This window comes from Stegodyphus dumicola, chromosome 2 (assembly GCF_044657685.1).
Source record: "Stegodyphus dumicola isolate Sdum_Otavi_A_Nest chromosome 2, ASM4465768v1".
In the NCBI taxonomy this organism is placed as follows: Eukaryota; Metazoa; Arthropoda; class Arachnida; order Araneae; family Eresidae; genus Stegodyphus; species Stegodyphus dumicola.
Window position 1 is genome coordinate 236,025,634 of NC_140769.1, and position 16,520 is coordinate 236,042,153.

At 31.6% G+C, this 16,520-nt stretch overlaps 1 protein-coding gene across 2 annotated transcripts in view; it reads right to left on the reverse strand.

The window, feature by feature from the left end:
* sbm (L-type amino acid transporter sobremesa) overlaps positions 1–16,520 on the reverse strand; it is a 180,723-nt gene that overhangs the window by 117,177 nt on the left and 47,026 nt on the right. For both annotated transcript variants that reach the window (XM_085811910.1, XM_085811911.1), the window contains one exon: positions 12,506–12,586. In XM_085811910.1, coding sequence (XP_085668036.1) covers positions 12,506–12,539 — 34 coding nt within the window. In that variant the 5' untranslated portion in view covers positions 12,540–12,586. The remainder of the gene's footprint in view (positions 1–12,505; positions 12,587–16,520) is intronic.

Here is a 16,520-nt window from a genome sequence, read left to right on the forward strand (position 1 = left end):
GATTGAGCAAGAAAGAAAACAAAGTAATTTTCTATTTTAAAACTTTAAAAAATTATTAAGTTTATCATTAAAGTTTCTAAATTTAAAAAATATAATAAATAAAAAGAAGTTAAAATATCAAAATATTACAATTTTTATTAAATCTAAAAATAATTTGCAAGCTGCGCAGAGGATAAAAGTGGCTAATGACTCTGACTGCCATATCGAAGGGCTCGGGTTCGAATCCCGTAGAAGGCATGAATGTAATTCATCCATTTCCTTCATTAAAAGCAACAGTGGCCCATCTATAAAGTGACCACTGCTTTCGGTTTTAGAAGAGACCAACATCTATGGACGGATTGGGCCCGCCAATTGGAAAAAAAATGATTTAGGGTTACCAAATAGCAAAACTACATATTTGCTGTAGAATAAAATTAAAACTTTACACAAAAGGAATTCCAGTATTTGAATTTTATAAGTTGTGACGTTTCTGTATGCATTTCTTTGTTAAATATGCCAGAAATTTGTTTTCCTATTTCCTTCAGAACTGAAGATGGCGTTACGGTATAAACAAACGCGATCAGCGGAGGTTTCTTCTAAACATCCTGGCTTGTATCGAACGTTAAAACCCGAGCTTCGAGAAATCGCGAGTGGGTGGTTAGTGAAGAGGGCAGGAATATAAGATAATAAGAGTAGAAGTCTAGAAAAGGTCATTGAAAAGACCAAAAACGCTTTAACTAATATTTCTCTCGACGTTAAATCATCTGACGTAACGCACATATTAAGTTCGAAACGTCATATCAGGCACAGTTGAAATTACGTGAAATTTATTTATTGAAATCTCCTATGACAAAAGTTTGTCTCATAATTTCGAACTAATTTCGAAAGAGCAAAAACAATGCAAGAATATTTAATTAATTTCTTTGAAGTTGTAGGTGAACTTGCTGAAATAAATTCCGAAACACGCAAAGAATTCTTAATTATTTTTATTGTGTAGCTACCCCGAAGAATTCAGAAGTTTTAGAATCCTATGACAAACTGCAAGATCTAAAAATTAAGTTGCTAGAAGAATCAGAAAAGTATCAGTTTAAAAACAAGGAGATAGTTAAATTCGATATGCTTTTATTAAATGTAATGGCAATACAGAAATGAATTCTTCTAAGGGCACTAAATATAAAGCCTTAAGACAGCATTTCTCAAATTGTTCCAAGAAAAAATCACTTCTATAACTTAAAATATTCTGCGGACCATCTCTTGCCCTCTTCGAAAGCAATTTTTTTAGCGTACGTATATTTATGTTTTTAAAATACCGCTAATTAAAATTAATTTAATTTTATAATGATATTAAGCTAGTGGAAGGAATTGTGTATTTGTTTTCAATAATCAAGGCTATTAGAGTTTGCATAATATTTACCTTATTAGCTAAAAATTAAATGAATGCTGGTACTTTCATTAATGAGATGGATGAGCCTGTCGATTCTTGCATAGCTGTTCTGTGTTTGGATGTATGCTGGGAAGAACCATAGTCGTAGCCCTTTAAATCCCTATTTTGTTGCTAAGACTAGAGTGGGAAAGTCAGTTGTAAGAGGAAAAATTGTAAACGATCTCCATGTGTAATTCCCGAAATTTGAGATTTTTAGTTACAGTGTGGTATAAGTAATTAAATTTTAATTTCAATTTTTGTCGTTTTTTTTTAATCTAGAAAGACCGGAAGAGTAGGCTTCAAGAGCTACTTATAGTCCGCGGACAACAGATTGAGAAACGCTGCCTTAAGATATTAAAATTGTCGCAAAGAGCGTCGGCAAGGAACAAATAAAAGCAAAAAAATTGAGAAACATTAATGTTTCTACCCCAGCATTCTTGAAACAACACGAAAAGAGGAAATACAGAAATGGTATCTTAACTCAAAAGCTACTTTGCATATGTAATGATAACAATAGAGTCACATCAATAGCTGAATAGGGAGTAAACTAAGCAAATAACGAATAAAGTGCTAAAGATAAAGGAAAATTTGAAATTTATGCAAGTAAGTGTCAATTCGACTTCAAAAATAACACAACTCAATAATGCATTATGCTCAACAATGAACTTATTTTCTGTTAACTTAGCAACGAAACATAAAGGCAGTGTTTATTTTAGAAATAACTATGCGTTGTTAAAGAATTTACAAGTCATAAATTTAATCAAATTTCGGAAAGCGAAACACTAATGATATTTCCACAAGAGAGTATAGACTTACCAAATTTCAGAACCGAACAAAACCGAATTTCAGAACGCCCCAAGTGTACCCTAGTTGAAACAGTTAAGCATATTTTAGTTCAGTCAAAAATACTTCATGCTAATGTTATGCTAGTCATTATTCCTACGCAGCTGGTTTTCTACTAAATATATATAAAAAATGCCTAAAACTTTTGGTCAAGGAAAAAAAAACTTATGTATCTCAATTTACAGTAAGAAAATGAAAAGCTTTTACGTTGGCGAATTTTAATCAGAAAAACAAATTTCCCCCAAAATAATGAAACATACATCTTTATTGGATTTTCAAAGGCAGTAAACGCGTATCATTTGTGAAAACCTAGAATTTGTCCTACATTAAAAGCTCGTTATATTCAGTTTTTAGAAATATCGCAAATTTAAAAACAGCCGAAATTTCTACAGTTGATGAAAAGGAATTCTCAGAATTTATTTCAATTCAAGAAACATAAACTTTAGAATACCGGTTTTAGGAACATCAGATACAGAAAAAATTTTAAAAGAGATTAGGAAAAACCTAGGTTTTTCTAGAAACGAGTAAACCAAGCAGACTAAGTTATCAGTAAAAAAATGGATTAATTTCATAATCTCGGAAGACTCATCCTTATCAAGTCTCAATACGTAAAAGTGGCAAATGACCGTGGAATATGAATATAATTCATTCATCAAAAATAATACACGAGAATTAACTGACTGACGAGAAAATTGAAAAGCCATCGACTACAAGTGAGTGTTTAGGGTTAAAGCGGAAGGAGGATGATACTGTTGATTGATACAAAGACCGTGCCAAATGCTTCACTCAAAAATCTACAATGACTCTACAGAGGTTTTTCTTCAGTTATTCTTCCTAATTTTATGTATACAATACTCGCAGCTGAGCATGATCTGAAGATACATCAAATAGGTGTTCAAAAAGCCTATTCAAATAGGTATATAAATAAAAACATTTTAAAGTCAAAAGCACAAGGTCACGTACTTCTGTTAGCTAATAGTGCAGACTTAGAAAGTCAGTTTAAGAATTTAAGCAAGCAGTAACCTAAAACTCGACGAAATTTTTCAAAAACTAAAATTCGAAAAATTACTATCTGACAATTACATTTACTTAAAGAAAAGAGAAAATTAATGTTTTATCGCTGCCTATATGACAATGATTTGATAACTGTTACTAAAAATTAATATATAATGACGCACATTAAGAAAATTCAATGAAAATTTTAAAATGAGAGTCTTGAGTAAAATAAAGCAATATTTAGTATTAATATTTATGTGGTAACATCGAATAAATAAAAATAAATAATGTAAAAGTATTCGATTAAATTGGCCTGAGTTTCAACACATGTGTAGAGCAATAATGAGTTCCAACAGATGTGTTGTTATTACTGAATTTGTTATTGTTAGTAAATTCTCATGACCTGAATCTACAGCCATATCTGGCTTACAAAAGTTATGTGTTAAAGTTATATGCCTATCATTAGTTCAGACGTTGGGAACTTTATAGGTAAATTTGTTCTGTTCCGCCTCTAAGTTCTGACGAAAAACACCCGAGGTCTGAGGATCTGAGGTCACCTACATTTTTTGTTTTCCTGCCACCAACCTCTCAATAATTATGCCGTTTACAAACTCTTGAAAACTGCATATATGCTTATAAATATCTATGCCTTTTCCTGTGTTCGAGCCTGGAGCAAGGGCTATGGCAGCTGTCTTATATCAATACAGCGGATTATATCAATATCAATCAACTTATGTCAATACAGCGGCCAGAGTCTAAAGAGAGTTTCAGTAAAAGTTCCACGAGAATAGCTCATTCTTCAAGCAACAGAAAACTAAAACTAACAAAAGTCGAAAGAAATGTAAAATAAATTTTAGATACTATTAAACGATACTATTAAAATATAATTCTATTAATGATACAATTATATTCATTTTTATGAATGATATAAAACATATTTTACATATTATTAACATTTGGAATCTTATATTTAAAAATGAAATCATGCTTCTTTGTCCCCTCTACATGAAGAGTTTGAAAAGTACCAAACAGACACGATTCATGTGAGCATTTACGACTTAATTTGTAGGAGAAAAAGTAGAGATAGAGATTGATATAAAGTGTATATCTTTAAAAATATTTCATAACAATCTTTTGTTGCAACACCACTGGACTACAGTAATTTCAGAATTTTACAGAGTATGCTCTCAATACATCATTCAGAGTCAGACTGTGGGAACCTCGACAAGAAAATGGAGACAAATTCCCACGGTAAATTTAATAAATGTCTTTTAGTTATGGGGAAAACGGTGCAGCTTAATAGATACGAGAAAACGCTACCAAACTGAGACTTACAAAAATAATATTCATATTATAATGAATTAATGCTTTTATTAATTCCTGCATGATAATAATTCGAAGACTGAGCAAACACCCTCCGTAATGTAATTAAATTTTCTAAGATATCTAATACTAAATGGCACCAAAATGTGGATGGATGAAGACCATTTCTTAAAAGCTGCACTTAACATTCATTCTCAACGAAATGATTATTTTGTAAAAGCAAGCAACACTAAATTCAAAGTTCTGTTGAATGCGTAGTTGCCTCATCTAAATAGTCTTCAATTCATTTGCCATTCTAAGAACATACCTATCACTCCTTTGAGAAGAATGGGAAAAAAGAGCAATGAAAATGGCGGGAAATTGGACTGGAAACAGAGAAGGTTTTAAAAACGAATTCGGTATCTTCATCTGTGTCGTTTCTACTGGTTTCTACATCCATCTGTCTCTTTTCCAAAAAAGAATGGAGTGGGATAAGTGCCAGATTTTGTCTTTATTTATATATCGGTAACCGCTTTATCTAGTTCATGGCTTCTGAATAAAGCGTCTGGCAAAGTTTATGCAGAGATGTTACTCGAGGTGTAATGGTTTTTTTTAATTATTGCATCACTTAATTTCACTACTTAATTTTACATTGTTTGAAACAATGCATAAGCGTTTAATTCAACTTGTAATATGATGCAATAGAGAAAAGTTTCGGGGTATACTTTTATCTCTTTTGTTTTTAATTAGTTCGAGAGTAAGAGCTCCCAGCAAAATTGTTTACTGTTATTATTTAATTGTCAGAATAAACATCATCTACATAACTATATCTGATTAAACATCAAATGTAGTTAACAAGTTAATAATATACTTTAAATTCAGTGCCGTATATTTTAAGGTTTTCCCTCTCCTTACCGAGTACCTTCTTGGTATAACTGTAAACTGCAGTCTGGCAACTGCAAGTTTCGCATTTGTTTCGAATCTCGGTAAAGACATTATTTTTTGCTTTCTAGCTTCGAAATACCTAATGACTCTACGATATAAAAAGAAATTTCATTATTTAATACGACATGCGTAAACAAATTACATAAAGTACTTTCGATCCTAAAACGTTTCATAATTGGTGTACAGAAGGTTTCAGTTAAAGTGATTAGTCCAAAGGAGCTTTGTACCTGAGGGACTACAGTTTTCGTTTCGCAATTTTGCGTCGAATCACTCTGAATGTCCGTTTCATTTTCAGACTGTTGCCACCAAATATTATCGTCCTGTGTCATATTTGAAGAACTTAAGTAATGAAGAATCTGCATAAATGTATGTATGTTTCTCGTATTGTGATAAAACAACGGTACCTAGAGCCATTGAATTTTGAATGACGTAATCCTACTGCGAATATGGACATGTGGAAGCCCAAAATTGAAATTTTGAATTAGTTTTATTATTAATTTCATATTTTGTAAAACTTTAACGAATTTTTGATTAACAAACTGAAGGATTTCAAAGCGAGCAATGGCAACGTTGTACAAAAAAAAAAAAAAAAAAATTATTTCTAGCGCATGAGACTGTGTATCGGAAATTCTAAAGATTCAAAATTATGAAAAGCTGAATTCAAAATTATTTTGCGATATTGCTCTTGAACTGAATTTTATGATTTAAGTGCGAAGAACGTAATATTTAATAAATAAAGGTAACACTTACTGCTGTAAATGCTGACAAACTATTTCGAGGACTCAAAATTTTAAGGGGGGTGAAACATTGTGATGACTTCATACTAGGTTATACGCGCTTTTCGTTTCTAGGAGAAAGTAATATATTTAATAAATTTTATAATGAATAAAAATTAGCAAGCATCATCTCGGACGAAGAATTGAAGTTTATTTCCTTCAACAAAATTATAATAACAGAACAATTTAAATCTTTTCGCTTGAAAATAAGTTTTTGCTGATCAATTTGGTTTGGTTTATTTAATTATGGCAAAGCACACTAGGGCTATATTCCTAAGGGAAGGAATGCCTTCGTGCAGGACTTTCTAAGGGGAACTGGCTCGTATACACGTTACACATGGGGAAAACCACGAAAACGCCCATGCAGCCAGCCCGTTCGCGGGATTCGAACCTCGGACCGAACTACCAGTGTTCAGCGACTTTACCGCTCGGCCGCTGGTGGGCTGATCAATTTGGATTCATAACTCTTGAGTAATTCTTCACACTATTAGCTGACGTAGAAGTGAGTTGCATCTCGATGTGATTTGATTTCATTAGTTGTTTCATTTTGTTAACTTCCCTGCTCATCTTTGTCTAAAATGTAAGTTATGTTACAAAATAAAACAATAAAATAATTGATCTACCTTCATTTAATTTTTATTTAATTTTATTTATTTACCATTCCAAATGGGCCCACCAGCGGCCGAGCGGTAAAGACGCTGAACACTGGTAGTTCGGTCTGAGGTTCGAATCCCGCGAACGGGCTGGCTGCATGGGCGTTTTCGTGGTTTTCCCCATGTGTAACGTGTATACGAGCCAGTTTCCCTTAGAAAGTCCTCCACGAAAGGCATCCCTCCCTTTAGGCAGATAGCCCTCGTGTGCTTTGCCATAATTAAATACACCAACACCATTCCAAATGGACAATTTACCTATAGAAGGGCTATTAATTTCGTTTTGGCTTTTTGCGTTGGTTCACTATAAAAGTCTGAGTCACTTTTCAAATTGTTGCTACCAAATATTAGAGCCCCGCATTATATTTAAAGAATTTAAATAATGTAGAATCTGCATGAATATGTATATGTTTCTCACATTACGAAAAACCAACGGTACCTAGAGCCATCAAATTTTGAATACCGTACGTCTCCACCCGAATATGGGCATCTGGAAGCCCAAATTTAGAATTTGGAATTTGTTTTATTATCTATTTCATATTTTGTAAAACTTTTACAATTTTTTTATTAAAAAACTCAACTATTTCAAAGCATTAACATTAACATTACGTACATCTTCAAGCACGGATATTTTATGCTCGAGGTTTCTTTTTGTGATATTGCTGTTGAATCGAATTTTATGGCTTTTAAGTGCAAATAGCATGACGTTAAAAAAGTAACCTTGGGCATAATATAAAACCTGAAAACTTTCAGATTTTAACTTTTTTTTGTATGTGTGTGTGTTTAATTTCTTTTCATCTTATCGCCAAGTCTCAAAATGTATATAAGAGTACAACTATGAATTTATTCTCTACTTTTTACTTCTCCTATTCTCATTCCCGTGCAATTAATACGGTAAGGAGTTTCACTCGTTCGTTTGATTCGATTCGTTACAGATTCGGAAGCTTACAACTGTGGAATTAAAAAATAGTTATCTCAAGAAGATGAGAAAAATTCACAAAGAAATCAACATAATAATAAAATTTGTGGTATATTACAATACTAATTAATTCTTCCGTTTTTGAGTTTAAATTTCAACAAAATGGAAAATTTTCCTTTACAGTGAAATGGCAATATGGCCTTTTTTCTTTTATAATTTTTAATAAGAAAATTATTCCTTATATAATTTCTATAATTTCGAATAAAGTTAACTGTTAACTACCACGTTAACAGTTAAAAATTTCTTGATTAAAAAAAAAAAATGTAATAAAGATATATTACAAAAAAATTGAGTGCTTTAAGTTTTTTCTGTTTATTAGGATAGCATGGATTAAAAACTTTAATAAATCGCTCTGAATAAAAGGAAATTAAGTTTAGAATAGTAATGCAAAATGTTTTGTGAACTTTATTTGCAGATATCTAGTCGAATTTTCAGAAGCTTAGTAATGAACTGGCTTAATTATCTGAACTCTTGATGGTGAGTTTATATTTTCATAGGTCTAAATTATTCAAAAAGATTGTGAGGTTTTTTTTAATTTAATTAACCAGGTATTTTATGTTTCGGATCTCTGCTGTCACTTTTTTCGTTTTCCCGCCAGAATGCAAATTTAGTTCGTGTATATTTAAGGTTAGGATTTTGAGATTGTGAGACAAAGCATATTCTGCCTACCTTGACCGCATTACTAGGCTGCTATATTAGATAAGAATTCTTGTCTTAGGCTGTAGATACATTAGATTATTCCGAAGCAGGAGTGATGAAAAATGAGCAACGCCTTCGCCGGGAATCGAACTACTGACCTCTGCAATACGCGCCCAGCATGCAGACCACTACACCCCGAAGACACGCTAAGAAGGCTGAAGAAATACCTTATATACTCCCCCTTCTAAAAGGCGACTGGGGTTTTAGGAGACCCAGTCGCCAAATCCTGGGTGTGGAGAATCATCATACACCACCCTTTTAGTTCGGACGCCACTGGTGAGACATTAAGTATTTTTTGAAAGCAGGCAAGATGGAAAATATGCAACGCCTTCGCCGGGACTCGAACTGCCGACCTTTGGAATACGCGCCCAGCGTGCAGACCACCACACCACGAAGGCATGCCAAGAAGGCTTTTCTTATTAATTTTAATAAAATGTCATTTATACCCTTCCCAAGTTTCAGTTGTTATTTTACGTTTAGTGTTAATTCGCTTAAGGTCTATCGAGAGTTTAATCACTTTGAATTATAACTTTGGATGATAAACTCGTTTTGGTTTCCTACTGAATGAACTAAATTTCTCTTCTTAAATTATTTCAGTTTTAATATACTGTATAAATTTGAAATCTTTCTCAATCGGTTTTGGAATCTTAAATTTAGAAATTATCATCACATTCCTCTTTTTCCTTCCAGTTTCTATGTTTTGGTTTTTGACAGTAGTTTGTACACTGCTGGAGAAAACTCTTAATGTACCTTGTGGAAAAGCTCTTATTCTCTTAACATTAGAATGCAGTTTAGGTTTCATGCTACTTATTGTAAATTATTTTTACTGCTTTTTGTGTTTCAGTTTTAATTTCATATAGAGCTAAACGTATTCATATTAGAATGCAAAATCGAACAATTCTCTTTTATCTGTTCGACAACAATTAATGTTCGGAAGTCATTTCTGCCCATAAACAAGATGTAACAAATGTGTATTTTGTTAGTTTATAATTATTCTGCCTTAAAATATGACAAAAATGGATTTTTAATGATATGACAAATACTGTAGAACATCAAAATGCTTCATTTGCATTCATTATTTGATTATGAGTACATCAAACACATTTGCACGTACTTAAAATTTTATTTACTTGCACACAGAACATTTGTTTGATTTCTTTATATACTACATCTAAGATGCATTTTTTAAGCATAGAAATTTCTCGAAAAGCGTTTGCTTTGCGGAGGAAAAGAGGAAGTTAGGTTTTTTGAGAAATTTAAGTCCCAGTCAGATTATAAAAATCATTCAATCTTACTAAGAAATTACATGGAAATATTTACGTCGAAATCTTGAAACAGAAAGAAGCAGCAAATCTTTCAATACTTTCTTTACATTATTTCCTCGGAGAATACTAAAATACCACAATTTTAAAATGAAATTCTGTGCTTATTTATTTTGTAGTGTAACAGGAATTAAGAGTTATTCGATTTTCATATTTTCAGTGGAAAAATAACATAAAAACTTAATCTCAAACTTCCCATTCCAAATCCACTCTATTTTTCTTCCTTTGAAACTGCTTTCATACTCAATAAATGTTTTGGCGGGTAATGTATTTTTAAAAGAACGAAGAAAAGGAAATAACAGTAGATTTCTCCAGACAAAAAAAAAGAAAGCTTTGAGAACAGCATCATAAACATATGTTGTCTAGAAAGAGCAAAGAACTAGGAAAAACAAACAATGATTCATGAGTTTATTTCCTATTTACTTTTTCACTTCCACTTTTTCCTTTTACTTCCGTTGCTTACTTAATTTCCCAAAGTAAGAACTAACATTTTAAATTTTTATTCCAGCGTCCACATATTTTCTAACTAAAAATAATAACATTTTTCCCTTCAGTGAAAGGTAAATGAATTTTAAAATATGAACCTTTACTCGTTTATATAAACAAGGTGTTTCTTTACAGTTTGTGCAAACTTCTGGGAGAGGCAGTTTTTCAACGACGAATCAGAATGATATAGCTAGGCACCGACGGAAGTACCACGGGCATAAGCTAATGTGCAGATGACATGAAAAATAAAAGAGCAGCACATGAGTGAATAAATGGCGATTTATTAATAGCAATAGGGTACGTTTTCGAAATACATAGAACACACAGAAGTTGCGCCCACCTGCTGTATTAAGTGGCTTACATCTTCGGGATATGAAATTCCGCACATACTGGAAAATTCTTGGGTATATATTGGATAAGTGCTGTAGCTACAGAGATGTATAGGAAACATTCCTCAGCACCGACCACGGACATCGTGCGCCGAAGCTTGCAGTGACCCTATAAAAAGTAATTCAAGGCAGGATATTTCTGCCGATACTGCAGACTAACGGAATGGGGCCAACACATCCGATGTATAGTTATCAAAATGTCATGTTTCAGTGCTGACGAAACGTCTGAAATGGCTAGGTTTTTATCAATCTGAAACGATATTCTTGAGCTTCGCTGCTGCTACTCAGTGGCGAGTAAGTTTTTAGTAAGATTCTGTAATTCTGTCCATCCAGGCAAAATAAGCATGATGTTTGGGTCTATTAAATGGTCCTCAACAGTGCCGGACTAAACAGATACATTAAACGCAAATTGACGGTTTCCTGAGACGACGTTCTCCAGATCTCGCGCCTGCTCCCAAAACGCCACCTACAGCGTGATTATGGTTTCTAACCCTGCATAGCTATATGATTCCTATTCGTCTTTAAGAAATTTACTTCCTCCAGAAATTTGTACTCGCTTGTACGGAAAATACTTGTGTTTATATATACATAAAAATATATAGAAAAAGAAAGTTTCTTCAAAGTAAGCCCCGGAACTTACTAGATTTGTCAGCACTAGTATTAACACGTCGTTAGATTCAAAAATAATTCTAAGTAACTGGTAGTCACTATTAATACTAGTATTTACCTTCCCAGTTGAATAATTAAGGTAAAATGTTATAACTTAGTAGGGTTTCGTTGTAAGGTGCACATTCTTATGCCTCGAAAACAAATTTCTTAAAATTACTTTTGAATCTAAAATCCGTCACGGACGCTTTTGGACTTGGAATTATATTTTTGATCAATATGCTATTCATTTATAATTTTGTTTATTTAATGAATTTTATCCCACTGTTGATGAGACCATTTCTTAATTAAGAAATTAACCAGACGAGACCATTTCTTGCTTCTTAATTTTCTCCTTCTTTTCCGCATGCCTTCGCGGTGTAATTGGAAGCACGCCCGCCGTGTATTCGGAATTCCATTTAGCTAAATGGTTATTCTTATAATAATCCTTTTTTGGCACTTCCTATTTCTTCCATTGTCCATCATAAGTATGAAAGTAATTTTAAGTAGCGAACGAAATTGCAATTTAGAGAGATTATTGTAGCAACTGCCCACGTGGTTTCTTAGACTGCTTAAACAGACCTATCAACCAAGAGCAACCATTTAGCCGATTTGTGGGCCAGGGAATGAATTTTGTATTTGTTATAGTGTAGAGTTAGAATTCCCATTAGCTAGAACGGCATTATTTAAATAGAACTACCTATTTGTTTATTTTAGTCTGCAGACTACGAGAAATAGTTTAATGCAATTTTAGTTAAAACTGTATTTCTTGTATATGCTACTGACGTTTAGTTAGACTTCTTTTTAGCAATAAAGAAGATTTTTCTTCGAAACATTAGCGTTAAATAAGTATAATGAGAGAGCTAATTAGGTTTATTTTACAAGGCTTTTGTAACAGGGACGACATCTTTCTTAGAGGTTCTATTTTCTTAATAACTAAGTTTGTAGTAAACTAAAAAACAATTCAAATATTTATTATGAGTGCAATGAATATCTACCACAAATACTTCGTAAAACTGAAAGATTAAAAAAAATGTCAATAAGAAATGTAAAACAGTCTGAATAACATACCATCATTGTAGAATATAGTTCCTGTTGGTGGCATCACTTTGCTTATTTTGTATACTTATATCTGTTTTTCGCCTGCTGGGCCTAAAATTGAAAAAGAAATTACTGAAACAGGTCACAGAATTTCTAAAATCATTTAATATTATTTTCAGATTTATTTAACTAATAATGCACAAAACGCTTATTTTATTTTTAATAAACTTAATACTTATGTATTTGATATCGTGATCTTTTGCGTCTCTTATAAAGTTCAGAAGATTTATTCGTATTTTATATAAATCTTCTACTGCATAGACATTTCTAAATCAGATTGATTGGTAGGGGTAGAGATAAAAGTAAGGAGAACACTAATTCATTATAATAAATCAGCAGGTATTGTTCCCACTTACTAACCTTATTTTTCCACGCCACAAAACCAACTCCGTTATCTTCAGTAACCCATCATGCTCATTCCATGCAATGAGAGTTAAAGATTTGTTTCGTAATTTTGATATCATGAATCTTTGTTTATTTTGACTGAATATAAAGTAAAATATTTCGAAATACAGAGTGCAACAGCAGTTTCTTACGCACGGAAATTTCAGTTTATCTGTATAGATAGACATACATTCAAACAAGCGGATGTAACGTAATAATTTGTAGAGTATATTCTCTTTTTTTGTCGCATGCCTTCGTGGTGTAACTGGACAAGAATCCAGCTAGCAAGCGGGAGGTCCGGTGTTCGAATACTCTCGAAGGCACGTTTCTCATGTCTCCTGCATCGATAAACCTAATGAATCTGTAAGTTACAAATAAATGATAAATACAGAAATTAGAATGAAATATAACTATTATTCGTAATTAATTAAGATAAGAAAAGCAAATAAAAGTGTGAATTTTGTTAAAATTTTGGTAGTTTTTAAATATTATATGGAAATTGAAAGCACTACAGAAAATGAAAGATATAAAAAATCAAGTTCCATTCAGTGATTAAACATATATTTAACTCACAGTGTGTAAATTTTAAGGAATAAAGCTTATGGTTGGAAAAAAATCTAATTTTCTTTAGTTTATATTTCTGAAAGTTTATATGCCCTTTTCAGGTTCTGATCTTATTTACAGTGTTACCATTCCTAATAATCACGGCAAAAGTATATTAAGATTAAATCATTATTCATTATATGGCGTCTAATTTCTTCTAAAAACTCCGTAACATTTAACGTATAATATTACTTTTGGAAATGCAAGCTCTTTCTTATATTTTCCCGCTTATTTTCTTCGTTGGTTTAATTATTTTCTACAATTACAAATACCGTAAAGTCAAAAAGAAAATTGAGTGGCTACGAGCAACTCTCGCTATTCAAACTGGTTGAAACCTTCCGCTGATTAGTTTTTCTAGCTCGCTCGATTCTACCAACCTTATCACATTGCTACTCAAATACAACTGCACACATTTTTCACTCTTTGAATACACTTATAAAAATACTGTTTTGTAAATAAACCTAAATGCTTTTGTCGCACTATTAAAATGTCTTTTCAAACACATCATAAGTAAAATTCAAAAGCGTTAATGGCTTGCAATAAGCTAATATATAATTGTCTTAAAATGGTAATAATAATCACAAGGGTGGGATTTAAAACAATTACTTCTTCCTTAATTCTTAAATATGAATGGATAATTTATGTGGCAATATTAAAATCCAAATTGTGTCATCATTTGGAACTGATAAATAATACTTTAGCAATAAGAAAATTATAGCAAACGTAATATGGATTTTTCGGAAATCCTCCATTTCACAAATAGCCAGTAAGAAACATGGAAGAAAATAATATATAAGTGTAACCTCTACATGTTAAACAACGAAAGGCAAATATAAATTTTGGGGGAAAATTTCCGATTCAAATTACTGTAAAAAGGTAACATTCTTAAAAGCTCGGCTGCAATGTCCTATACTAGGTAAATATTTACACACATGGTTATTCTATTCTGGGATACAGGTACAGATTTTTGGATAAAACAATACAACTCCTAAAATTATTTTCTGTACTTAATGAAAAAACTAATTTTAAATTATTCCATAAAACGTAATGAACAGTATTGATTCCTCTTTACTAGCAGTCACCCTATTATTAAAGGAAATACGAATTTCAAAAGAAAAAAAAATGTATTCCATAGGTAGTTTAAGTTACGTAGTCCTATACCTCCCCCTGAACGTAAATACGTACGTCATAATATCTCAATCATATTATCAAAATGTTGGATAAGAATTATGAGCATTAAGGAAAAGATTTTCATATCAGTATCGAAAATTTATTACAGTGGTATCAAATTTAATAAATTCAAAATATGCACAAGAAAACTTAATGATAATTTTTTTTAAACGCAAGCTGAAAATTAGTTATATCACGTCAATTTTTAGAATCACATCTTAGAGCCAAACAAGATTTAAAGTTCTTTCCCTTTTCATTCGAGTCTGTTTCCATTCGGAAAAATGCAAGGTTTTATTCTTTCATATTTAATCTCTCTGTTAGTAAATAGCAAACTAAACTAAACTATTTAAAAGTAATAGATGCAATTTTAAATAATTTATTTTTTTTTACTTTCTAATCTGATTGGATTAAATAAAATGCATATAATTCGTGATATACCTTATTAAAAACATTAAATATTTTTAGAGAATTAGATTACATATTTTTACCCTTTTTAAATATGCAGAACATGTACAATGTATCTTTGTTACTCTAAATATATATTTATTTAATATCCTATAAAATTTTTCGTCATTTAACCTTGACCATCTCTATCGATAATTTCTACTGATAAACCATATTAAGCTTTAAAAGAGCCCTTTTGGGTGATTGTTAAAATCTGAATCCATTAAGGTTTTAATTTATTTTATTTTGTACTTTCGAATATTTATTTTTACTTTCCTTCTTCATTCCTTCTTCAGTATAAGTCAATAAGCATAAAAATTAGTTTCTTTAAAAAAGAACCAGTTTGTTAATTATACGTATCTTGTTTTTCCCAAATGTAAATTTTCCAGTAGCTCGTAACACCAGTATGCTCTTATGATCCTTAGAAAATGTTCATTGATTTCTCAAATTAAGTTTATAAGGTATTTTCTCTCTCCTTTCTGCATGCCTTGTAACGGTAGTTACAAGTAGTAGTTGTAACGGTCTACTAGTTGTAACGGTAGCACACTACGGGCGGATTTGCTCATTTTTCACTTCTCCAGCATCAAAAAGCTACTCTACAAATTGAATCTACACTTACAACTGCTGACTAAAGCTGATTCTACACTTACAATTGCTGACTAAAGCTGCTCTACACTTACAACTGCTGACTTTACAAGTTACAACATAATTTTCAGTGGATTTTGATCTAGTATATGAAAAGGTAACGAATTATAAGTGTCTCAAGTTAAAAAGAGGCACATCACTTAATATGTAAGGAAGAGGCCTGAGAAAATGATCTTAACTATAAACTAAAAATTACTCTTTATGAAATGTATTGATAAAAGCATTTAAATAGTTGTTGTTTAGAAAGATATCAGCTTCACGGTACATTCACAAAAATTCAAGAATTGGCTGTTCATGAAATTTTTATGATTTAATATTGTTCTCTTATTAGTAATGTATACTAAAAACTATTTCATTATTGTAACTAATGTATTCATTAATAAGTGTGGTTAGAAATATTTTGTATAATAATTGAAAATTTATGTATTTTTCCACTATGCATCTTCCATGCTTTTGCCAAGTTCATAATGGAAAAGAACTCAGATTTATATTTTTCCTCTCTATTTCGATTATACAAATAGCAGTGTTTTGTGCAAATAACACAAACTTGCAAATAACACAAACTCGATGGTTTTCGAAATTTAAAAATTTTAATATTTATGCTTAATAAATTAAGTGATGAATTTTAATGTTTTTCAAACGTATTTGTTTAAAGAAGGGTACTGAAATTCAATGTCATTAATAATTATAATTTTGGATTACTGTTACAAAATTTAAGTTTTTTTGAGACGAGGTAAAT